The sequence below is a fragment of the Antedon bifida genome, chromosome 3, assembly GCF_963402885.1.
Source record: "Antedon bifida chromosome 3, ecAntBifi1.1, whole genome shotgun sequence".
Classification (NCBI taxonomy): domain Eukaryota; kingdom Metazoa; phylum Echinodermata; class Crinoidea; order Comatulida; family Antedonidae; genus Antedon; species Antedon bifida.
The window spans coordinates 30,269,264-30,294,455 of NC_136228.1; the positions used below are offsets into that span (position 1 = coordinate 30,269,264).

Genomic DNA, 25,192 nt, shown 5'->3' on the forward strand with positions numbered 1-25,192 from the left:
ACATGACTTCTCAATTGAACTAATGTACTAATGTTGCTATATGTGCACTAATATTGCTATAATGTGCACCAATGTTGCTATGTGCACTGTTGCTATAATGTGCACCAACATTTCTATAATGTGCACTAATGTTGCTATAATGTGCACTAATGTTGCTATATGTGCACTAATGTTGCTATGTGCACTAATGTTGCTATAATGTGCACTAATGTTGCTATACATGCACTAATGTTGCTATAATGTGCACTAATGTTGCTATATGTGCACTAATGTTGCTATAATGTGCACTAATGTTACTATATGTGCACTAATGTTGCTATAATGTGCACTAATGTTGCTATAATGTGCACTAATGTTGCTATACATGCACTAATGTTGCTATAATGTGCACTAATGTTGCTATACATGCACTAATGTTGCTATAATCTGCACTAATATTGCTATGTAGTCTAATGTTGCTACAGTATATGTGCACTAATTATTGCTAAATGCGTGCCAATAATCATTATATGTGCGCTTCTTATTGCTATATAAGTACTTCAATACTGCAATATTGTATATGCGCTAATTATTATAAATAAATATTATAGCTTGATTTGTTTTAAATCACCCTATATATGGACATTATGGGCTAATATTGCTACTTGGTGTACGCTATCTATCGAGGGGATATATCCGATATTAAGCTGACAAGCCTTTATTTAACACGCCACAAAACATTTGAACAATACACAAACGATATTTTTCTAGTATGTCTGTATTTCAACAGCAATTAACAATCAATGTTATCAAAAATGAAACAAGATATCATTGGAACATTGGAAAGTGATTCAAAAGTAACAAGCATGCATTGAATATTGAGCTGTATATAAATAAAACAAAACCTGTAATAAATAAAAAGTAATTGTACTTTTTAAAATACATACTCTTGTTAGCAACAATGCTATTAAAAAAAATTATACAAAAATGTACAATGCAATATTATATAAGACAATATTATATAGTGTAGAAATTACTGTAAGGAAAAGCACAATATAACTAGCATTTTATAAAATTATTTTTAACATACTTTTTTAAAACAATTGTTGAAATAAATAGTCTCAACCATATAACAATGTTAAAATTGAAATAATTTTATTCATAACATGATTATACTGTATAATGGTATTGTTTTTGCATGAATATATATATGTAAGTTTTTCAAATTGAACATAACCTTTGAATATTTTTAACAAAACAAACGGTGATGGAAGAATATTGATAAGCTAAATAAAAAACCTATTTGTAAAATACAGTACCTTCATATTGGTACAGTACATGTCAAAAGCCAGTCTATATAAAACAAGCTAAATCTTATAAGAGTAATTAGCATATTATATAAAAACATTTAATTGACATTTTAGCTCACCTTTGACCCCTGATGGTGCAGCATAAATTATTATACAAAGTTTGTTCAGTTCGATATGGAAGTTTGGAATACCCTGTGTGTTTGTTCATTAATTTTGTTAAACAGTACGTCAGTGGCCCTTATACAAATAAATCAGCAAATTGTTTATAGCATCATATATATGAAAGATATGCATTTATATAAATATGGATATAAACCAACATCAATTGTATAGGATACATACATATGTAGGCTTACAATATGAAGGAGAAAGGTAATTTGACGACACTAGTATAAGCATAGACAATGTGTATTAAGGTACAACAGTATATACAGTATATTTAACAGCTTATATACAATACTTTATATAATATCTAAGTATATATATCAACAGAAACGGGAGGGTTTTTGCACTAAATGACCCACACATAGTTTCATTCCTGATATTAATATTTTGAACAAGTTCTCTGGTGTATAGACAATTAACACAATACATGTTTCTAGTTTATAACACAATATTTATATACAGGTTTTGTATTTAATACATAATATAGTTATACACACATTTCAATAATGACTCCTGTTTAAATTATGATCTAATTTTAAAAGATCATGTCCCAACTGTTAAATAATTAGGTAGGCCTACTGTAAATAATTAGAGGGTGCTGTATGCAGGAGTTGACCCAGCTTGCTACAAACGACATCACAGTGAATAGCATCAATTTACATACAACTCAAGTGTAAACTAAATATTGTAGAAATTAATATCTAAGGTTATATACTTAATCTGCTACTAATTTGTTTTTCATTAAACAATGTACACCTCTATGGAATAGTTTTTAGATGACTCTTAATTAGAGGAAGTTTTATATTACAGAATGGAATGTTCGCAGTTCAGAACGGTGGAGTACAGTAATTTAATACAAATGAAACAATCATCACCCTAACAAGTATGATAAGAAGCGATGACCTGAATGCTATGTCATCACGTTGTAACATATGTGTTACAGACACTTTGTTATTTAGACTGTACCAGCTTCACCCCATCAGATACGAGAAAAGGAGAATAGAATGGCATCACTAAAATATGTCATGACTATATACACAACATACTGCAATAGTACATAACCCGTTATACTTTTTGTTTCAAAATCCCAATTACAAAATAAATTTATTTAAGCTTTAAGAATTAAACATTTCTATGACGGAAGTAGTGGAGTAGGTAAATACATCAAACTAATTCTGCCACAGCATCAATTTACATACAGTCTTGAATATTATGCCCTGAACAGAGAGAATAGTGTGATAAAAACCACACTCTAATCCTAATTCCTAAGCAATGGTATTAATCAAATAACACACATCCATAAATTATGCATTACACCACACACACGTATTCTACGCTGTATAATTAAAGGTTTGTATGTCAACTGTGTAAAACCTGGTGGTTATGTATAAATAGGCCTCAAGGAAATCCTTCAAATAAACAGGTGTAGGGAAAAAACACTCAGCTCTGGAAAATGTAAATCTTGCCGATAATTAGTGAAGATATTTTAAGCAATTTCGGAAATGTTTAAAAGCATCTTTAATTCATGATGTAATAAGGATTTTAAATCAAATAAACTTACATTTTTTATTGAAACATTTTCAATAGAACTTTGTAGATCTACACAGTTTCTGCATTGAATAATTTAAACCACCTGTCTAGTGCACAATTATTTGGTAAACAATTTTTAAAATGCTAAAAATAAAACCATGATGAGTTATTGGAAGTAAGATAGAGTTGCCTTTTAAGTTCTAACATCGTACAATCAATTAAAAGAACCATTGTTGAAGACGAGCATAGCATATTTGATGATTCAACAAGAATAATTTACTGTTTATTTTTAGCTCAGAACGATCAAAGCACATTTGCAGTAGGAATGTACCCTGCGGCTAATGAAACATTAACTTATGTTTGTCCGAAAGATTTTCTAATTAATATTAAGATAATCATCATCATAATTTACATGACATATCTTGTTAAAATTGTTTACATCATGATTAACAAATCAAAATATAATTGTTTTTGTTATAATTTGTTTAAAACTAATAAATCAAGCACTTTTATTTACAAAATGAACATTCAAAAGCTTTGCGTTTAAAAACAAAAAGAATTTGATATAAAAACAAAGAGAACAGTACAAAATGAAAGTTTAAAATATATGCAAATATTAATCCAGAATGTGTGTCATTTTTACATTCTTTAGAAATGCTGACATTCCTTCAAGAAGCATTAAATCCCTTTGCGTACTACAAACATTTCGGAATGATGCAAATACAACTAAAAAAATATCCGTCCATCTGTTAACCATCCTTAATCTTTTAAAAGTCGCCAACATCCAAAATAAATTGTTTTGGTCCTGAACAGTCTCAAGGAAAGTGAAGAATGAAAATAATTTTGTTTTTTTTTCCAAAAGAGATAACCTGTGGTTTTGGACATAGTTTGTTTTGAATGCGTAACATATGCTAGATTACGTATGATCCATGTCGGCAATTAGTGAGATCAAGTCAGTTTAAAATACACGTTGGGAATATAACGTCATGGCAATATCATGTGAATCACTGCAGTTCACTTAAGTTCGCAGAATGTTCAAAACAATCTCCAAGCATGACTTCATTTTTTTTGTTACAAAGAAACAAGAAAGCACATTTAGTTTTATACATTAACGGTAGTTTCGGGATCTTCTTCTTCGATCAAATGTCTTCGTTCTAGTTCGAGTGTCAGCTGTTCAACATCACGTTCTAGATTGCGATTTTTACGATACATTTGCACGTAATTTAACTGTAATTGTTTCTGATAGCTAATCACCTTTTCCTTTTCATCCTGCCATGTTTGACGTTCTTTATCTATCATGCTTTCACTGCTAAAACATTTCTCCTTCAATTTTTCTACTTCTTGTCTTAACCTTTGAACTTCATGATGTGTGTCCATATCATTTTTATGCCTATCACTTGTCGCGCTTGACTGACTCGTTAATGACATTGGTGAAGCAGAGTCAAGTTGTTTTTTAAGTGAAATTATCTCGCTCATTGACTTTTCAAGATGTTGTTGTAATTGTGTGTTCTCCGTTTTTACGCTACTAAGATGAACTTCCAACGATTCTTTCTCTTTTACAAGCGTGGACATTTCGTCGTGATAGCTGCCAGATCCAGATTTCAAAGATCCGTTTGGTGAACTACCGCGTCTATTTGGCGAGCTTCCACGCTTTTGCATGCCATCAAGACGCCGTTTCAATGTAGCGATTTCTGAATCGCGATTATTTAGCTTATCAGTTAGGAAAGCGATTTCAGCTTCTCTTGCCATAGCTGTGTTATCTAAAGCTTTTGAGCCTTCCCACGATTTATTAAACTGTGCTTTAAGCGCCATTATTTCAGACTCTTTACTTTCCATTTGTTCATTCATTACACGTTTTGTTTCCGACAGTTCACGATCTCTTTGAGTCAATTTAACTTGAAGACTTGTTAAATCACATTCCATTTGCTTTTGTATCAAAATAAAATTACTATTCCCGTCTTTTCCTCTTGAAACGCGTTCTTGTAGCGATAATTTATCTTTCTCTATAGAACCAAGTTGATTATGCAATCTAGCAATATCCTCATCTTGCGCAACAAGCTGTCTGCGTTGCGACGTCACCTCGCTCTGTCTCTCCTCCTCTACTTTTTTTAATTGTACCTGCAGTTGTTCAATTTCTTTTTTATCATCTTTTTTCACGCTTAAGTGTCCAGAAGATGAAACAATCTTACATAACTTTTCTTCAAGATTTTTAATTACAACTTTACGATCATGAACCTCCTGACTTAATTTCTCTTGTACTTCTTTTAAGTACGACACTTCACATTTCTCTTGTGAGAGTTCATTTTCTTTTTCAAAGAGTTTACTTCTGAGTAAACCAAGTTCCTCTTCCTGTAACTTCACCTCTTTTGATAAGTTCTCATTTAGTTCATGCAGGTGGTTCCTTTGCACTCGTTCTTGACTAACGTCGCTATCCTTCTGCTGCAGTAGTTTTTGCAGACTATCTAGCTTCTGTTGTGTAGCAGTAAACGTTGCACTATTATTCTTCCCTCTAGAGGTTTGATCAAACGAAGCTAGCTTCTTTCTTAATTTATCTATTTCAGTATTTTTCCTAGCAATTTCATCTTGATAACTGCTCAAATCAGACATACGCCTCTGCAAATTGTTCGTTAATTGTTGGAGTTGAGATCTCATTCTTGTCGCTTCAACTTGACGGTGTTCAGATTCGCTACTCACGTCTGATAATTTTGCTTTTACTTTTAAAAGTTCTCCTCTTTGTTTTTGTACTTTACTCCGTAACTCGCTAACCTCATCGTCTCCATGATCGTACTCAATTAAACTCTCTTGACTTTTGCTTAGTTTCTGGTAGGATTTCTTCAACATTCTTACACCTCCATTGAGATGATTCTGAAAAAACAAAAACATTTAAACTATAAATTACAATTCAATTTTTACCATCAACTGCGACAAATGGGAATCATTATTGGATCTTAATAACTCAACTGCATAACAAAATAAATAGCACAAAAGCATCATGTACAAAGCACACAATTTTAATTGGTGTCACAGTCCTGTTTAGGGAAACGTGAACTGACTTACTTAAATTTGTCTTGGTACATGAATTCAACCTAGATTCTTTTATTTTAATACAAGTGAAATGCTTCTAATAATAGATATCTTTTAAGTCTAAATTAAATTCTCTTCATGGTAACTGGTACCAACATTGTTTTTGATTATCAGGTCATTATTCTATCATTTATCACAGATAAAAAGATTTAAATGATGACCATGATTTTGAATTTTAATTACAGTAGGTTTGACCTCTACAATATGACTTCATACCAGCAAAGATTATAAGTTGAATAAGATAAAGTAATAACCGAAAACCTGCATTGAATATAATACGCCTTATATTAGTTACGCTAGCTTAATTTTGAAGTCTGAATGTGGCAAATTAATTCCTCTTATGGACAATTCTAAAGCTTTGTCTACATATGTGACAAAAAATGATGTCATATCACTACCATATCTGGACATATCACTACCATATCTGGGCACATCACAGTTTTAGTTTGATAGTGTAGACAGAGCTTGATAAACTGGAGAACATTTGACACACCATCACTAATGGCAACACACCATCACTAATGGCAACAATCCATCCCGCCTGAACATATTACATTGACAGTGTGTAAAATATTAGTTGGGCCAGCAAAACAGCTAGGATGCCCACTGGGCAACTGAATGTATCTATTCTTTCTTACCTGTTTTAACCTATTTTCAGCTATATGTACTCTGTCTTCTTTCTCTCTTAGTTTTTCTTTTAAATTCTCCATTTGTCTCTCCCAGTTCTTCTGTTTTTCTCCAAAAACTTGAAATATGGTATTTTCATTCTTTTCCATCGTCTGTCGAAGCGCATCAATTGTCACTTCTTGATTCTGTAAAATAATATACAAAATACTAATTATTTAGTAAAAAAATATTCAAATGAAACATCGAATCAGTTATTCCTCCATCTTTTTTTTTAAAAACAAATATATCATTCCATTTATGGTATTGCTCAATATCTGCAATGGAAACTTACCATTCCGATACAACGTTTAAACAACGCCATATTATTCAAATTCAAAACCAGATAGAATACAAAGTTAGAAATATCGAAACAAGTATATTATGCACTGATATTATAAAATGATATTTCGATGTAATTTAAAAAGATATCTTGTTCAAAATCCGTAATCTGCTGAGCTATATTTGTTGCATTCAAATGACCAAACTTCGTTGAAAACCACAAATTGAGAAAACATGTCTTGTCTTGCAGACAATAACTGACTAATATTAGGAGTGTCTTGATTGCGAATGTTTCTTAACAGTAATGCTAAAGATAAGCCACACAGGTCAATAAAGGTCACTACAAAAAACAGTCAATTATCATCACCAATCCAAACTTCCTTTCAAGATGTTTAATAAAGATGCAGAATTTAATCAGGATGAATTTGACGGAATTAAATGTCAGATATCGGTATTGTCTTGATGCTTCGGAGCAAATATCTGAGAGATAAGCACCATTGGCACTCCCCTCTAAAACATGTTGTTCTCCTAATCAACTGCCTGGTTTTTATGATAATTATGAATATGTTTGTGATGACTCAACTGGCTTAGAATAAAATAAACTTGGTGGGGGTGGTGTTACATCACATTTCTTCCAACTCCTTCCTGGTTCAGTAAAAGGAGAATGGAAGTACAAGGAAAATTCTCATTTGTGACCAAAGTCTGAATATTTGACATATTATTGTAATTTATACAGTTTTGATACAATTTCTGCACTTGGAGAAGTCAAATACAATCAATCAAATGTAAAACCAGACATATTCAGCAGTTTCATAGCAGTTATGCATGTTTTACATGCCATAGAAAATTATAGTATGCCTACTTTATAAAGATCCTGCAAAATGTTTAATCTATTAATAATTTCATAACAACAACAACAATAATAATAAATAAAAATAAAAAATATGTAAAAAGTAAAATTTATTTTTATGTGAATACAGTAGCTTGATTGGAATTATCGGTAAATTTTTCATTGTTTTGCCACATACCTGTATTCTGGGTATTAAGTCTCACAATAAAATTTGAGAAAATTTATGTATGGTAGCTCGAGAAATATGGTAATAAAAAATTGGTAAAAATCAATATAATTAATTGAAAACAGTAAATGTAAATTTCCACCATCCTGAATTTTACACAACTGAATCTATGGAAGCATGTAATACACTAATAAATATTCTGGCACCATCAATTGAAGTGTAAATGTTATGCTTTCATTTCACCTATTTAAAATTAATTATAGACTACAACAGCATTCATTAGATTACCATAGGGTGTAGCGTAATCTTCATTCAAATGATAGAATTATGTATGTATTGTATGATGTATAAACATGCAATTATTAAGTTACAAACTTGTTCCACTACCAACAAAAATATTTTAGGATTGGCATATAAAATAAATTTACTGGGATTGAACAGATAGAAAAAAAAGGTACATACTCACAATATCACTATATGACATCTTAATAATAAGAGTGACTGACAGAATACTGTCGGAATTATTAACAAAGAACCCAAGTTGATTACTATTTCATATTAAAGCAATGTTACCATAGCAATCATCGTCTTCCAGAGAGTGATTATGATGCAGTAGGGCCGTAAATCATAAACAACTTGTTGTTGTCGTTTTATAGTAAAGATCGAGTAGTAGTTATTGTGATAGAAATAACGATTCAAACAGCTTGTTGTGGTAATACTTATCCATGGTGGTTTAATTAATAAATAAAAATATAAACTAATGGAATTGAATATGAACATGATCGTCTAAATCTTCTTGTTATTATTTTATGTAAATACTATACTTGCTGCTATCCAGTGGCGGACCCAGGGCCTAAAAATGGTGAAATGAAGGGCTCAGCTATTTGATGTCCTATCTTTTTTGCATTACAATTTGCACAATTTCGGGTGGGGGCACTGCTATCATAGTTTTATAAAAATCTACATTTTGATATGGATACAATTTTAAGCTAATCTCAATGCATTGCAGTTTGTAACCGACTTGCCCAAAAGGGGCAACAAATTATTGTTCATAACAACTTTTATAATCCGATATCTTGATTTTGACAAATCTCCCTCTGGTTTTTATTTTACAATAGATAAACAAAATTCAACTAATCGTACTGATCTCAAACTAGCACAATTATTAACACATGACCATATACCACTAAGTCTTTTATTACCATTTTAAGCCAAATTTAAATTGTATTACTTACGGTTCTTATTAACGACAAAACCCACTTGTTGTTGAGTTCTACGAGTCAGATTACTCAACTTTTTATTCATCTCAATCTTTTGGTTTTTATTATTCTTTTCAGATTTAAATCCCACCTAAAGGGCAAGTACCTCAATTATAGGCTTTTTAAATGAGTTCACGTCTTAAAAAGATTCTAGCCTACAGATATCAATCCATCATAGTGTACAGTGTCTGCGAGCTGTTAGAATATTAGCAAGATTTTGCAATACCACTACAAGTACATGTTAAAAAGTAATATCGCAAAAGATGAATCGGTATCATAAACAGGAATTATCTTTCTAATATTTACCAATTTATATCATACTTAATGCGCTTGCTCTTCTCTGTGCTATCGGCATACTTAACAATCATGATTGTAAAAAGTATGTCAATCCATGCTATACTCGTTTCTAATTTAACAATCATTCATGATTATGTATTGTATGTCTGCAGTGGGTCTATTGTACAGTAATTAAACAGACTTACCACAAGGGTATAGCAGAATCCCTCTAATAGGGGACACTTTAATGTTTAACAAAGGCAAGCAATATGTTTAATTTACAATTAGTTTGCTAGTGGATAAAAAAAAGTTTGGAGCATTGAAGAGGCGACTTTGTTGGGACATAAAGGTGTTCCCTTAATAATAGTGCTTCTCCTTTATTTCAAATTTAAATGACATGCCATTTTCAAATTATGTACCTAAATCACCAGAAAACAAACAAGTATGTTACATACCTTATCAACAGAATTCAAATCGACTCAAAGATCATAATTTCTGATAGAAAGCCATGTAGCTGCCTCTCATTATGGAATGTGTGTACTTTATATTGACTAGCACCAAACTAAAAGTAAACAGCTAGCCTAACCTTCTTTATTGTGATAAAAATATGATCAGATCTTTCAAATAACTGCGCTGTTATTTTCACAACTTAATCCAGGAACTAAGATCAAATAAAACTGTAAATTGAACACAATAGACAGGAACTAAACTTTCAATTATATTATTAAAGTAACATTTCAAAAGTATTATATCATCAAGTTCTTGATAAATTGAAACAAGACAAGCATTGATTTAAACCAATAACCCACAACAATAAATAAGCCGACCTAAATCCTATGATAAACTTTATTTTCTCTAAACCTGTTGACATTTATTGATTACAATAAATAGTACCATTATATTTGGTGGTTATAGATTAACATTCTGGGAATTATATAATATTAAATAATAATGGTAATATAGTATCAACCACCTATACATAGTAATAATAGGAGTGGAGTTGTGACTTGGTGGTTATGATGCTTGGCTACCACTCCAAGGGTCCTGGGTTCAAGTCCCGTCACATGTCAGGATTTTTTCTAAGGACAAAATTACAACTCCACTCCCAAAGACTTGTTATAAGACTTTGTTTATGTAGAGCATCTTGTGTATATGTTTGTCTTGTGAACCTCTGAGGGTCCCTAATGATCAGCATTTGCTGGATGGATCACCCTCAATAAATATGGTAAAAAAAAAAAAAAAAAAAAAAATACAATACCGGCATAGTTTATTGATGAAATTTCACTACACACTGAACATTCTCAGTTTCTTATTTTTTTAACTTTTTTGACAGCCAGGATTTCAGAATGCACTTTGAATGTAATTTTTATAACTATTAGAAATGGGGATCGTAAACAAATTATGGTTTATAGGAAAGGTGGTGGTTTTCAGAGTATGGTTACTTTATTGTACAGTATTTTGAATAGTGACTGAAACTGCTAATAAACATTGTCAATGCTCAATACTTCATTACTTAATGACAGAAAACCTCATAAATAATGTTCCACATTAAACAATAATTTTTAAGAGCTCTGTATACATGTTTTGCGATAGGTTTAATTCCATAGCCATTAAAACACTTATTATTATTCAGACAACAAGCAGGAGAATCTAAAACTAATATAACTTTATGGTGATTCTTCACTTGATTGCACATAAAATTATTTTGTACGTCTAGAAATTCTGACACGGTGTAAATGTCACAAGCTCATACATCAACAATAAATTGATATAAGAATCTAGAAAAACATCAACTCGAAAAATATATTTATCTTTGTAAACAGGATTGTACTATCTATAAATCCAATGCAAAACCTACCACTTTGGAACCAGTGATTTAATGGTCTCTTCTGGAATCATAAAGTACGTATAATGGTCTCTAATTGGAGGAATCCTTAATTAAAAGATCTACACCTACAAATAAATTTCATTAACACTAACAGTCCCCTAAATATTGCAGGTGAAAACAAGTATAGCCCAAGCAAGAGGACAATACTGTATTCAATTAGTTCAAACTTCACTTCAAATTGTACATATTTATTTACTTAATCTAAAACCCACAATACAAATCATGCTTCAAATGATGTGTTTACAAAACAAATAGTTTTTTTTTAATTTTTCAATTACTATATAATAACACACACAATTGATAACACACTACAGTACTGAATAAATAAAACTACCTCACCTCGCCTAAACTCCATCATAGTACACAGGAGAATATTATCAGACTGAAATGGCACCAGAAATATATGTACTCCTTCCTACAGCAAACATGTAGTACAACTCCAGTACAAACCAAATAAAATAACCTATTGTTCACAATAATCAAGTGAATACAGTTCCCGAGTAACAATTCATTCCACTTCGCCAGATTCTATCAACATGAGATATTGTATCTATTCTCAAGAGCTTTGTAGTTTTTCCAAGCGAACCATGATACCTAGACTTCCCTCAGAGCAGTGACACTCTCCGACAAAATCCAGCTGTAGAAACATCAGTATGTCTCCATTCTGACAATAATCTTTCTCGTTATGGAAGCACAGTACTAATTTTACTCTCTTTGTTGTTGGACATAATTACCTAATGATGAGGACCAGTCTACATATGGTTTATTAGTCACTATTTGTGGTCTGCAACTTCCATCAATTTTACAAATTGGCTGGAAGCCAAATTTTATCACCTGCTTGGAGGAGCAGATCAATTCAATACCTATCTTAATCAATATTAAATCCCGATGGACAGTAATTGCTTGTTGTAGCTTTATTACGCAATCAATTCGGGGCTTAGCTCCGGAAGCGTTTGATAGAACATTGTAATTCTTGTTGACAATTCAATAATTCTATCTTTGGCATGCACTTTGCCTTGTCATAATGCATGATTCTTGTGAAATAAAATGCTAAATTATTATTCTGGTATTGCTATAGGCACTCATACTGTTTTATGTTGTTAACTGTAAAAGCAGGAAGGTTAATTATTTTTCAACATACAGCCACAAGGCAAGAAAGGCTAATTACCTTAGGTCATGTACAGTAGAGAAATTAATATTTTATCAAGTAGTACAGAAGTAGGCGATTGTGATGATTACCATAGATGATGAAAATCGTGGTGATGATTATGAGGAAAAAGAGTAGCATACAAAATGTTATGATATTGATAAATTACGAATCAAGAAATATTATTAACTGTAATTAAAAGTAACAATTTTAACCTCACCTGCACTTTATTTCTTAGCAACAGTAACTCATCTTCCTCAACGCTAACCGACGATACACGGCTTGACTGCCTAGAAGAGTGTCTGGAAGTAGGAGACCATCCATCTTGTTGACCTGACCCCGACACACGGCCCGATGATGCTAAACTACCGTGACTTGAACGCAACGTCTCATTCAAATGGTTCATATGCTTATCAGACGATAAGTTATTATGACTATGATTTCGTGCACGAGGATCAGACGATGCTTTCATAGAGGGCGATCCACTAATCGTGTTATAATTTCCATTTAAATAGTTCAACGACTGCGACGGATGTAGTTTCCCATTTTTAGTGCGTCTGATTGACTCGGGACCATCCGATATAGAAGCTAAGTTCGGTTGAAAAGAGGGATGCAGAGAGGACGAGTTTAAATCTTGTAGTGAATACGCTTTCATTGGAGGTTCATGGAAATGATTTCCACCGTAGTCACGTCTCTGGTTTGCCAAGACGACATCAGGAACTCGTCGAAGATCCCGGATGTTGTCAGGAACACTCGGTTTCGGAGATGCAGACATCGTCCTTTTGACTTTGTTTGACGAGTGTGGTGATGTACAAGGATGCATGGCGATTGGTCGTATCAATCCCTTTTCTTTATGCTGCAAAAACAATAATAAGTAAACAAAACGTAATTGGTTGTTGGATGGACTTCAAAATTGTGTGCCTATCCGGCTGTATACATATGTATATACTAGTATACAGTAAGCCTATAATATTCAACACAATAATCCTGAAATAGAGGCAATATTAGTACATAGCAGTATTATGCATTAAGAAAACTTTACCAACATAATATAATTAGTAATAGAGGCCTATTACATTAACACTAATGTGCAAATAGTACACCTAGAGGTACTGTACGTTACAGCCAATGCATATACAGTTTATCGAAACATACCCCGTTTGTCATAATATCACAGTATAGTTGTTACAATTTCCAATTGTTTAACATACACGGCTCAGAGACACAAAAACAATGGGGATTAGTTACGCAGGCACTGCATTTTATACCGATGAGAACAGATCAATTGAAGCCATTATTTCACATTGAATGAATCAATAATATAACAAGGTTTGATCTTATACCTAAAAAGGTTATTAACAGAGAACAAATTAGGATAAACATTTGATAGAGTTCAAAGTTACCGGTAAATCATTAAGAATCACTATTGTACTATAAAGTATTAGCCACTCAATGTATATAATACCAAATGAAAGAAATCCCAAAGTGAGTACCGGTAAGTCAAATAAAACCTAAACTAAAGACTTTAATTCAACTAAAAACTTAACAATAAGTGTTAATAGTTGTTTAAACAAATTGAATTAAAAGCAAATTGATTCCAGGAATTTCTGCCACTTAAGAAGAGCGGCCCAATTTGTGTGTTTTTCCCTTTCCTTTCATCTACAGCACACAATTATACACTAGTAAACCATGAGGAATTGGAAATAAACCCCCAGCCTAAACTCATCTTTACAGTACAGGCCAATAAATGTTACGGTATTGCAAACATTATTATCATAAAACACTTCCAACAGAACGGTGTTCATAAACTGTTTCTAGGCCAAAAAGTGATACAGAATAAATATTGAGCTTTAAACACCTTGTTCCCCTATTTAAAATATCTAATTAAATTTCAGTTATGCTCGACAAATTTACTGTGTAAACAAATGCATTGATCTTTACACACACAGGTTTTGATTGTGATCTACTAAACTAAAACTCTGCCTGCTATCAAACTCATTTGACAAAAAAGTGTGATGTGCCCAAATATGGTAGTGATATGCTTAAATATGGTGGTGATATGAAATCATCATGTCCATATATGGGCACATCACATTTTTTTGTCACATACAGTTTGATAGTGTAGACAGAGCTTTGATTGAGAGATTGTATAAATACTGAAACTATACTGAATAAAGATTTCAAAAGAAAGAAGAAATGTATAAGTTTCTTGATCTTAATAGCAAGGTTACTGATCAAGTGATGAGCACCTTTTCATGTTAACCCTACTGAGATCTGTCCTTGCCGAGGGTGAGGGGGATTAATACTAGATTAGATCAAACAACCTTTAGAAAGTGATTGACTAGTTACTTTGTTTTTCTCAGAAGAACATCAAACCAAGGATGACATTTACCTGACATTTACCTCAGCCTGTGGTACTGTGCAACTGAGCTCAAAGTTGCTAATCAAAAGCTTACAGTTTGATCCCAATGTTACACTTTGCAGATCCAAATTTAAAACATCCATCAGTTCTCGTGAAAGGTTTTTATTATCTGTACTCACACTCACAGAACATCTTTTGTGCCACGCTCTTTTTTTCTCTCTTCCGTAAATAACATCACCTTAAGGATTTAAATCTAATTTATACCACATAAAAAATAAACCACTACATCTCAACCACTGTGGTTGACTGAACTAACGTCTGTACTTTCATGGTTTTCTAATATTAGTAATAAACATACTGTACTACAGGAGAAGCTGTATGTTGTTGAAGGCTAATGAATCACTACTGTAGCTCCATTGTACTAAGCCTAGCTGTCACATAAGATACAGTAATGAAGATATACATTTTGAGTCATTAAGCTCATTGTCTTTATTAGGCATGTAATACTAGCTTTTATTTATATTCTCAAGGTTAATGATAGTTAGAATCATTAGTCAGTAACAGGGCATTGTCCTTTCCGTTTGAGGTGTATGGGTGGTGCTGAAATCAAGATTGCGGTGAGCTTTCGTTTCAGTAAGGTAAAACGAAGGACAAACGTTTAATCAACCAAATACAGCAGTAATAATGGAACGGATACAGTGTATACTGGGCTTAAAAACATGCACATGTTAATATTTTGTATAAATTACTGTATCATCTACCATCCAAAAATATTAAGAATGATAAAAAGAACAGTCAAGACTACTACTTTAATATTAACAGTATTTATTTGCTAAACAACATTGAGTTGACACCCCGTGGTTCTCTAATGGCCAATAACTAGATTCTTTATGGTTTTTTAATGGCAAGAAGTTTAGAATGTTTGTAAAGTAAATATTTCATCACTGCAGTTAAAAAAAAAGCATATTTATGGGCCTAGAAATGCCAAAGCCTAGAATTGGGCATAAAAGTTCTTATATGGAATTGGAATACAGGTCTAGAAATACCAATGCTACTGTATAATTGCACCTAAGGCAAATACCTATGGTATGATAAAATAAAATAATTTTTATCCAATCCAAGTATGATCAAAGAATGATTTGAAAAAACAACAACAATTCAAAAAATAGAATGAATGAACAAAAATGCAAATATGAGAGCATCTCAATCGACACTTTATACTCTTGCGTGCTGGTAAAACACAATCGGAACAAAGTAAAATTTTACAAAGTACCTACCATAATAAAACTATTTGAACTTTTCCATAATTCACATAACCTTTGCTCATTTTCCACTCAATATACCTTTGAACCGTTTAGTTCACGCTTTAGCCTTACCGGCTAAATACTAACCTTTCCACTGTAGTTCAGGTCTGGGAACATTGCGTGACTGTAAATCTTGCAAATTTAGGCCAGATTGCAAATTAACTGAAAATAGTACCTCCTTCATCTAACTTAAGTGACCAGAACTTATGAAAAATTCCGCAGAGTTTTCTAAAAGCATACACACAATACATTTATCTCAGATGTATCTGGCCTAAAATATTGTACCATACACCACTGTTTCCATTATCCATCAATTTGAATAGAAATTAAGATCTGGTATTATTACAATCACATGATGCATGGTGTCACAGAGAGGGATCCTAGGGGCCAGACTGAGGTGAATTCATTAGGGAACGCTATCACCGACGACGCCCATTATGTTAGCAATATGATACTAGAATTAGTGTTTATAGTTTATCCAGTATGTGCTTTTTGAAGTAGGACCTGTTGAGGTAGAAGTTGGCACTAGGCCATAACGCCACTTGTCTCCCAGGCCTTCAAAAACATTGTAAACGGTTTTGGAATATTATCATGTTTTGAAGCTGTTGAAAGGTGTCTTGTTTAGTCCACATACTGTATCTGTATCAGGTAATGGTTTAAGCATGTCATATAGTACTTTAAAAATTCCTATTCGTAATATTCGTACCTCATAAATATTGTGTACCCATTGCTATACTGACTCTATGCCAACCATATGACAAATAGGAATGGGGGAAGGTGACAAAAACTGAATGTGCATCATTTTATCATCATGTCATATGCTTGAAATGAATATAATAAAATGGGGATTGGGTAGAGTGCCAAAAACTAAATATACGGGTAGATCATTTTACAAAGACCATTTGATATACTGTAATGGAATATAGGATAATAATAAAAATAAGTAACTTTATTCAAATTAAAAAGGATTCTTCTACATGTAAATTTAGAGTATGCCGCAACGCTACTAAGTTTCTCGTACCCTCCTTTATCCATTCTATGACTGAAGTGTTTAACTTTGAATGACTAAAAAGTAAAAATCCTAAATATTTTACCCATTCAAATTTCTTGGGTTTTGTCAACATAATAAGTACCCATAGCAGATCTCCTTCAATGGGTGGAGTAACTGATTCTTAGATTAAATTGTTGAAATCTTTGTAGTGTTATTTTTGTATCAAAATATGCGTTGTCACCGTTGTTGACTTGAATCGTTACAATTACAATCAATACAAAACAAATCTTATCCTACCATCTATCTAATTTAGCCCAATTTCAACACTTATAGGCGGAGTAAATGATTATAATGGAGAATAAAGTGATCTTAATCTGTCTAAAAGTGGTCGTGTATCATACCATTTGATTTATTTGTATTTTATCAATCCTAAAGCTCTGTCTACACTATCAAACGAGTTTGACAAAAAATAGTATGTGCCAAAATATGGTGATATGCCTAAATATGGTAGTGATATGACATCATCATGTCCATATATAAGCACATCACATTTTTTTTGTCACATAAAGTTTGATAGTGAAGACAGAGCTTAAAACTAATACAAACTAATAAATTTCAAAATCCTTACCTTATCATTAAATTTACCTAGTGACATCATTCAATAGATGGAAAACCAGATTCATATACTTCCTACTGTAGGCTTACTGAGTACTTTGATACAATGCTTGAGATCCTGTTTTTCACCAAGAAGTGTAAACAGTAGCTAGAATTCTTAAATCCAGTACCCATTCAAAATCCTTATCTTGGCGTCTAATCCACCAGGCACCTCAATAATAAAGTTCTTAATGCTTGTTTTGTTGCCAAGTTCAGATTTGAAACACTACCGTTAACCTTTGATTGAGGTGACCACCCTAAGGGGGTGTTCCTTAAATTGGTGCATAATACAATCAGTATTCTCTACAGCATAATCAAATGCACTATATTTTATCATACAGTTCTAAATGCATCATGATGGGTGATCCTATGCATTAAATTACAATACATTGTCTCATTACTGTAAAGCTCTGTCTAAACTATCAAACTGTAACTCTACTATGTGACAAAAAAAATTGATGTGCCCATATATGGACATGATGATGTCATATCACTACCATATTTGGGCACACACTTTTTTTGTGTTCTAGCTTTTTGTGTAGCTACTGTAGTAGTTAGTAGGCCTACTGTAAAACTACAGTAAGCATCACTATCCTCCAAAGGCAAATTACTGAAAAAATGACAATGCTGTTGGTATCAGTGGCTGAATCTCAATTGAGATATTGTACTGTAGACCTAATGTACAATCTTGCCACCAAATACTGTATTTATCAAGCACCAAGAGTTGGAGGTGGACCCGACTAATAAGTGGAAGAATCATCCTTTAAGCCTGGGGAAATGTTCTTTTTTAATGCTAAAAACCAAAGGCCTTCCACTAAGATGTATACTATTTGTTTTGCACAACTAAAGATCTTAGTTAAAGTGGGTAAACATTAAGTTAACAAAGAATAAACAGTTTTACTGTAAAGTAAATAACTATATCACCTTGCTGCTGTTAATCAATTCTTAAACATCCATTATTGAAAGTAATTAATTATCAAAGGTTACGGTATATTTTCTCTAATCCTTAATGTGTTCAGAAACTGCAAAACCGACAAAATTTATAACTATATTTACTTGCTGTCATGACAATAAGTTTACGCAATTATTCTCTACCAATACCATGTTTAACTTTCAAACAAATATAGCATTTAAGAGAAACAATAATTGAAAATAGTACAGTATTTCTCCACGGTAATGTAAAAGTTGTGAAAAACATCCCCTACTGTATAACTTTTTCTAATGTTTACATGTAGCATACAATAAAATTACCAAATAACCTTATTCAGTACTTACCAAAATGACAACATTACTTTATTACTATTGGTAGCCTAGGTTCTGACTCGCTTTCTGTGTGGGCTAAGCACTCATGGGAAGGCACCAATGTCAAGGTGTTGCTTGGAATTTATGATTTCTGTGCCAAGTAATTATTCAAATTTAGGTGTTAAACAAACTACTTGTTAGCAGAATTACTTCATTTATCTATAACACCTACTACTGTACATGTAAAAGTACATATTTAAAGCCCCCTTCCCTACGTTTTTTAGATCTAATTTAAGATCACAAACTATATTTAATGTAAAAATAATACTATATGGTCCTATTGCGATAACTTTTTTCGTCTTTAAACGGTTAAAAATGTGAAAAATAAGTCGATTCTAATAATTATAGCGGCCCGCTATAAATCCCAAAATGCATTGCGCGCGGATTGATATGTTTGTTTTTCACCTGTAATTCGCCCACTTTTCGATCGATCGTGAGGCCAAAACAAATGGAAGACTCCTAACTTTTCAGCGAAAATACCGGGTTTTCCCCAATTTGTATCAACGGAGTCTGGCAAAAATAGAAAGACAATTAATGCAGCAACTATACAACGTCAGGCTAGGTATATAGCTAGCGTACGATGTTCGTACGTTACCGATGTTTACCAGCTAGGCCTACAAAACTAAGCCTAGCTAGGCTAGGCCTAAGACCGTCCACGAGAGGTCGATTGCCGCGAGCTACTTAGGTAGTGCATTGTTTCTCACTTTTTATCATAATTTACCATAAAACGTACATTTAAGACAAGGAATGACATGGTTTAATGTTTTTAAAGTGATATATATGTATTATTTTCCAAAAAACGTCCAAAATTGCAGGGAAGGGGTCTTTAATAAACAAAAACTAAACAATAATTTATAAGAAATAAAACATTTTATAGACATATAGTAGCGTTTAAAATAAAATATGAAAGATTATTGCAGTTTTGGTTAATAAAAACATTAAATCAGATTGGGTATGGAGTTTACTTTATATCCACTTACTTTTAGGATTACCGGTGTCCTTAGCACCTGAATACACTAGTTATTTGGTTAAGAAGTAGCGCCACAAGTTATCTGGCTAAGCAGTAGGTAACGTGACAAAACCTATAACCAGTAGACGACATGATTAAGATTGCAATAGAGATTAGACCCTACTAAAAATAATCTGCAAAAAAGATTTGTAGGTATGTATTTTGGCACATTTTTGCAAGTTGCATGAGATTTAAGGAGCATTTGATCAGTGTTTATATGCAAATTTAAAGATTTATAATGTAAATTCTTTATATTATCACAGAATATTATTGGTTCACAGTTTTACTTTTTAGTTTTTTTTTAGGCAAACTTATAAATCCTGGATCCGCCACTGGCACTGTATGTTTATGGTCCATGCATGCTCTATGGTTTAACCACTCTATATTGTTTGAACAGTTCATAAATTAACCTGCTAGTTTGAGTAGTAATATTTAACATTTGAATGTTTAATAAAAGCAATCTCTCATTTTGCCTGTAACTAGAGCAAAGAAAAGTGTTCTCTAATTTCCAAAACTTGTTCTAATGAAGTGCTGAGAGTGTGGACAGCTTGATGAAGGCTTGTTTCAGCGGTCAAAATTGCTGGCAGATTTCAAATTAGATCTTTGCCTTAAGGCTATATACACTTTACTCAGCATCGCCAAATATAGACAAAATCAATTTTAATCACCATCAAAATAGTGAAAACATTATAGAGCAATCTTTGAACAAGTGCTGCATTTTCAAGTAAGATGATTGGCCAGTTTATATTAATAACTTTCCATCGTCATTATTTTATATCCAACTTTGCTGATAATAATCAGTCAGTATGTATAATTATCATATAAACCAATAATATTAAAGCTTTCATTTAATAGTTCTGTACAGATTAGAAGCAGCATCCGGAGAAGTAGAGCTGAGGATCTCAATTGTTCCCCAAATATTTATAGAATAGAACTTTCATTCAATGACATGAATATTAAGCTCTGTCTACACTATAGAACTAGTTTGACAAAAAAAAGTGTGATGTGCCCAAATATGGTAGTGTTATTCCCAAATATGGTAGTGATACGACATCATCATGTCCATATATGGGTACATCACATTTGAAACAAAGTTTGATAGTGTAGACAGAGCTTATATAGATACAAATAGATATATATAAACAATGTGTAATTAAAATTAAATACAATTAATTCTTAAACATAATGAATATTTAAACATTGGTTTTTTAAATTTTTAACAATGGTATACATATGATAAAAAAGTAATTAAAGGCATAAAAACAACTTTACCTTTTTGAAAGTTTCTCCTAATAATTTAAACATGTATATATCGTACCAGTAAAATATGCAGATTTCAAATTATATATCAGTCAAACATATCTTCCTTCCAAGCAAGAACAATAGACGGAATAAAACAATAGATGTAGATAGAATGATGTCTTCAATTAAACTCATCAAACAAAACTGACATGAACACTTGTATAGGAAACAGCCATCAAACATTGATGTACATTTAATTCAGCCTAGCCTGCAGCAACAAACAGAGAACATACATGACCACATGTCCTTAGAACTCCAGCATGGCAAATAATCTGCCTGGCCTCATCAAACAATTTATAGCTTGTTTGGAATGGCGGCATTAATAGATCCCAAATCTGGCCAAGAAAACAATAAGTAGGCAGTGGAGCGAAACCACCACAAGCCAATCACAACAAACCTCAATTGTTTACTTAAGATCTGATACCAACTTTGAGTTTGTACCTTTACCTGGTTGAATATCTCAAACTTTCCATCTGAATGTACAATACAGTATTATAGTACTGTATTATTGGTACTAAACTGTTCTTCATAAACTACAAAATACTTTTAATACGCTCAACCGATTTAGAACATTCCATGTACAATGTTGTAAACTTGTATTACTATGTTTTCTTTCTTTTTTAATATTTCACTTGAATTGAATTGAATTTTAAAAAATTAAGTAGAAGATTTTAAAATAAAAAGTACACTTACCTACGGATGTACTATTATTATTCTATTATAATTGTATAGATAGAAACATGCTCAAACATATGCAAAGATATTTTTTACAACTATACAATATATTATTTACTGGTTGTTTTGCACTTTACTTTCAAAGGTCAGTGACCTACCATCTCCATTCAAGAATAAATAATGTTATCTCTGTAGACCATAACTAAATTACCACCATACACCAAATGCATACTAATTAAATCAGACATATATTGATAAGCTCAACCTTTGTGGATAGAAAAAGACAGAATTAATGAATTATTTATTAAATTACAATACAAACTTGGATAAACAATAGCTGCACATAAATACTGGCACTTTAGTTGCTAATAATAAAGATAATTATGAAGCTGTGAAAGGGGGAAGGAAAATTATACTGGTCACCCTGGGAGGTGAATATGCTGGGTGACGGTAGGCTACAGTAAGTCTTTTCTAAGATTTTGTTTAAAGTGATTTCGGCTTCTTAAATTTAGGATAGCTCAAACGTCGTTTTACTATATATAGTAACATATCAAGCGAATGAATTAACAAAAAAGAAGGTAGAACACACATTTTTTTTTTACTAAAAAAAGCTTATATCCTGACAATGACAAGGTGGTTTTTAATTGTTAAACTTGACAATAAACCTTTTATGAAAATAATACCGGTTTAAGCTAAGCTAATCTGTTTTAATATTAATCATGATAAAATAGATAGGTCAAGGATTATACCAATAAAGCTTATGTCATTGGCTTATATGTTACGTATGAAATAAAACCACAAATCAATTAAAATCCAGTATTATCGGAATATTATATTATGGAAGAGTTCAGAAAAAAGTATACTGCAAAGGTCGCTAATCCAGTATCAGTAGACAGGGAGCCTATAGGAATCGGTCATTACATTGCAATAAATTTAAACAAGAAAGCTTCCACAGTATTTTGAAAAGTCAAGGGTCAAAATGTTGGTTTTTATCTCATTTATCACTACCATTTCCTTTCATGAAATTAGATATTGGGTGACAATTTTAATGTCACTTCTAAAAAAAACTGTCAATCACTAAATGATATTTGCTATCACCCACACCAGATATCAAAATGAACAACTAGAAAATAACTGACATCAAAACGAGCAAGTGACAATCAAGGATAACTGACAATCAAAGGCACAGTCTATTAATTAGTCTTTATTTAATTAACACCGATCAAAGCTTCATTCACTATAGCTGATTTGGCATTGTCGTAGGAAATTCTCGTAAAGAAAGCATACAGTATCGCTATTTAAATATGACAATATTTAAACTATTTTGATACCTAGCAAGGTCATCTATATCTTTCCTGTATTATAGCTATTAAGTTTTTTTTTTAAAGGAAAATTGCCTATAAAATTGAGGATACTTACTAGCTCATACTGCTTTGTAATAACATTCTATCTATTATGCAAATAATAAATGTTTATGAGTTGAAGAAGAGTTTATGAGTTGGAAGAGGACTGTTCTACCTAACGAGGCAGAGCTGAATAATTAGGCTTTTAATGAATGAAAATATTCTACACATTCAACAATACAAATCATTATTTGTTTTATCACACCCTATTGTTCTAAAGTAAACTTTTATTCAAGTAACACTTTATTTCCATCTTGAATTAATTCTAGCGGTTAGGCCATTCAAAGGAAGGCAGTGCTCAGATTTGGATGAGGAGTATGTACAGATAGACAGTGCACACTAGTTTGGCAACAAGTCGCCAGCCTTGTGTGCACAAAATAATCAAAACTTTTTCAAAAAGCTGCAAGTGCCATAGACCATTTAATAGAACCATTAAATATCACTTTGCCCATGCAGTAGGTCTAAGTCTGAACAGCATGTGTTACAAAATTAACCGAATAGAACAAACCTTCTCTAATTTACCACTGAATGGCGTTATTTTCGGCGGGCCTACTTGGATATCCACTTCTTCATATACATGGTTCTGATTCCCTCCACTAGAACCTGTTGAATAAGTGCTACGTTGCGAATCTCCTCTCTCAACGAGGCTGGAAACACTGCCCATTATGGGCGATAAGGGAGATGGCGTTATTTCGAAGTCTATATTTTTTGGTATTGCAGCATACGCATCTACAGGATGTGCTGTGGTGATCCCAGAACTGGAAACAGCCATTTTGATTGTTGACAGTAAACCACTGGTACATCACAAACTAACACAATCTATAAGAAATAACAATTGTAATTGGTTAAGGTACTGTTGAATATTTAATACCTTTACTAAATCAATCTCAAGCCTAAGGCAAAGGAAAAAGAATCATCAAAAGCTAGTTAGGCCCATTTACCATCACTTCTACCTTGTAGGCTGTTCATCGCTTGGATCTACTGCACATGTTTTGTTTACTCACCATAAAGATGTTGCATGTTTCCAAGCTAAATTACTACAAATATTAACATCAATGAATCCTTGGTCAGCGATGTTGGTAATAGTAATATCCAAAGTACATTAAAATAATCTAACAACCCAAATATCAGACACTACAGTTACTAATCAAATGATTGTCCAGAAATGGTAAAAATATCACTGTTCTCGCTCAGGCACTACTGATAAATGAGACTTTGTCAATGCAGATGCTGAACGATAATGTAATACTTGCAATTTGTTGCAAAAGATAAAGTGACAGACAGAGGAAGTGGGTTATGCAAGAGGTACATAACAATGTGGTTAATTAATGCAGAGTTAGATTAGCCAGTAACCAGCAGTTGCTCCTGTTCTCAGATATCTTAAGTTCCACACAATTTAATTATGAGTGATAGTGTTTAGTGGTACCTGTAGATAGTGTCTTAAAGCTCTGTCTACACTATCAAACTAGTTTGACAAAAAATGTGATCACATTTTTTTGTCACATAAAGTTTGATAGTGTATCTATTGAGTAAGTTTTACATTCGTTGATCTTATTCTTAGTTGAAAGGTATACACCGTACATATTTATGA

The 25,192-nt window shown here is 32.4% G+C and overlaps 1 protein-coding gene across 3 annotated transcripts; it reads right to left on the reverse strand.

The window, feature by feature from the left end:
* Window positions 1-757: 757 nt before the first annotated feature.
* On the reverse strand, window positions 758-24,416 carry LOC144837347 (uncharacterized). 3 transcript variants are annotated; one of them, XM_078692409.1, is made up of 4 exons: window positions 24,110-24,416; window positions 12,820-13,455; window positions 6,707-6,880; window positions 758-5,849 (listed from the first exon to the last, which is right to left on the reverse strand). In XM_078692409.1, the coding sequence occupies exons 1-4, from the start codon at window positions 24,371-24,373 to the stop codon at window positions 4,086-4,088; spliced, it is 2,838 nt and encodes a 945-aa protein (XP_078548535.1). In that variant the 5' UTR covers window positions 24,374-24,416; the 3' UTR covers window positions 758-4,085. The 3 variants fall into 3 exon arrangements, with proteins under 3 accessions (XP_078548535.1, XP_078548536.1, XP_078548537.1); XM_078692410.1 differs by lacking the exon at window positions 24,110-24,416 and adding an exon at window positions 21,494-21,906; XM_078692411.1 differs by lacking the exon at window positions 24,110-24,416 and adding an exon at window positions 17,885-17,949.
* Window positions 24,417-25,192: the final 776 nt, after the last annotated feature.

Coding starts and splice junctions, on each gene's coding strand:
- LOC144837347 (XM_078692409.1), bottom strand. CDS start 24,373: ATGGCTGTTTCCAGTTCTGGGATCACCACAGCACATCCTGTAGATGCG. Junction 13,456..24,109: donor TCAGTGGTAAATTAGAGAAG/GTTTGTTCTATT, acceptor TTGTTTTTGCAG/CATAAAGAAAAGGGATTGAT. Junction 5,850..6,706: donor CTGAAAATAGGTTAAAACAG/GTAAGAAAGAAT, acceptor TTGTTTTTTCAG/AATCATCTCAATGGAGGTGT.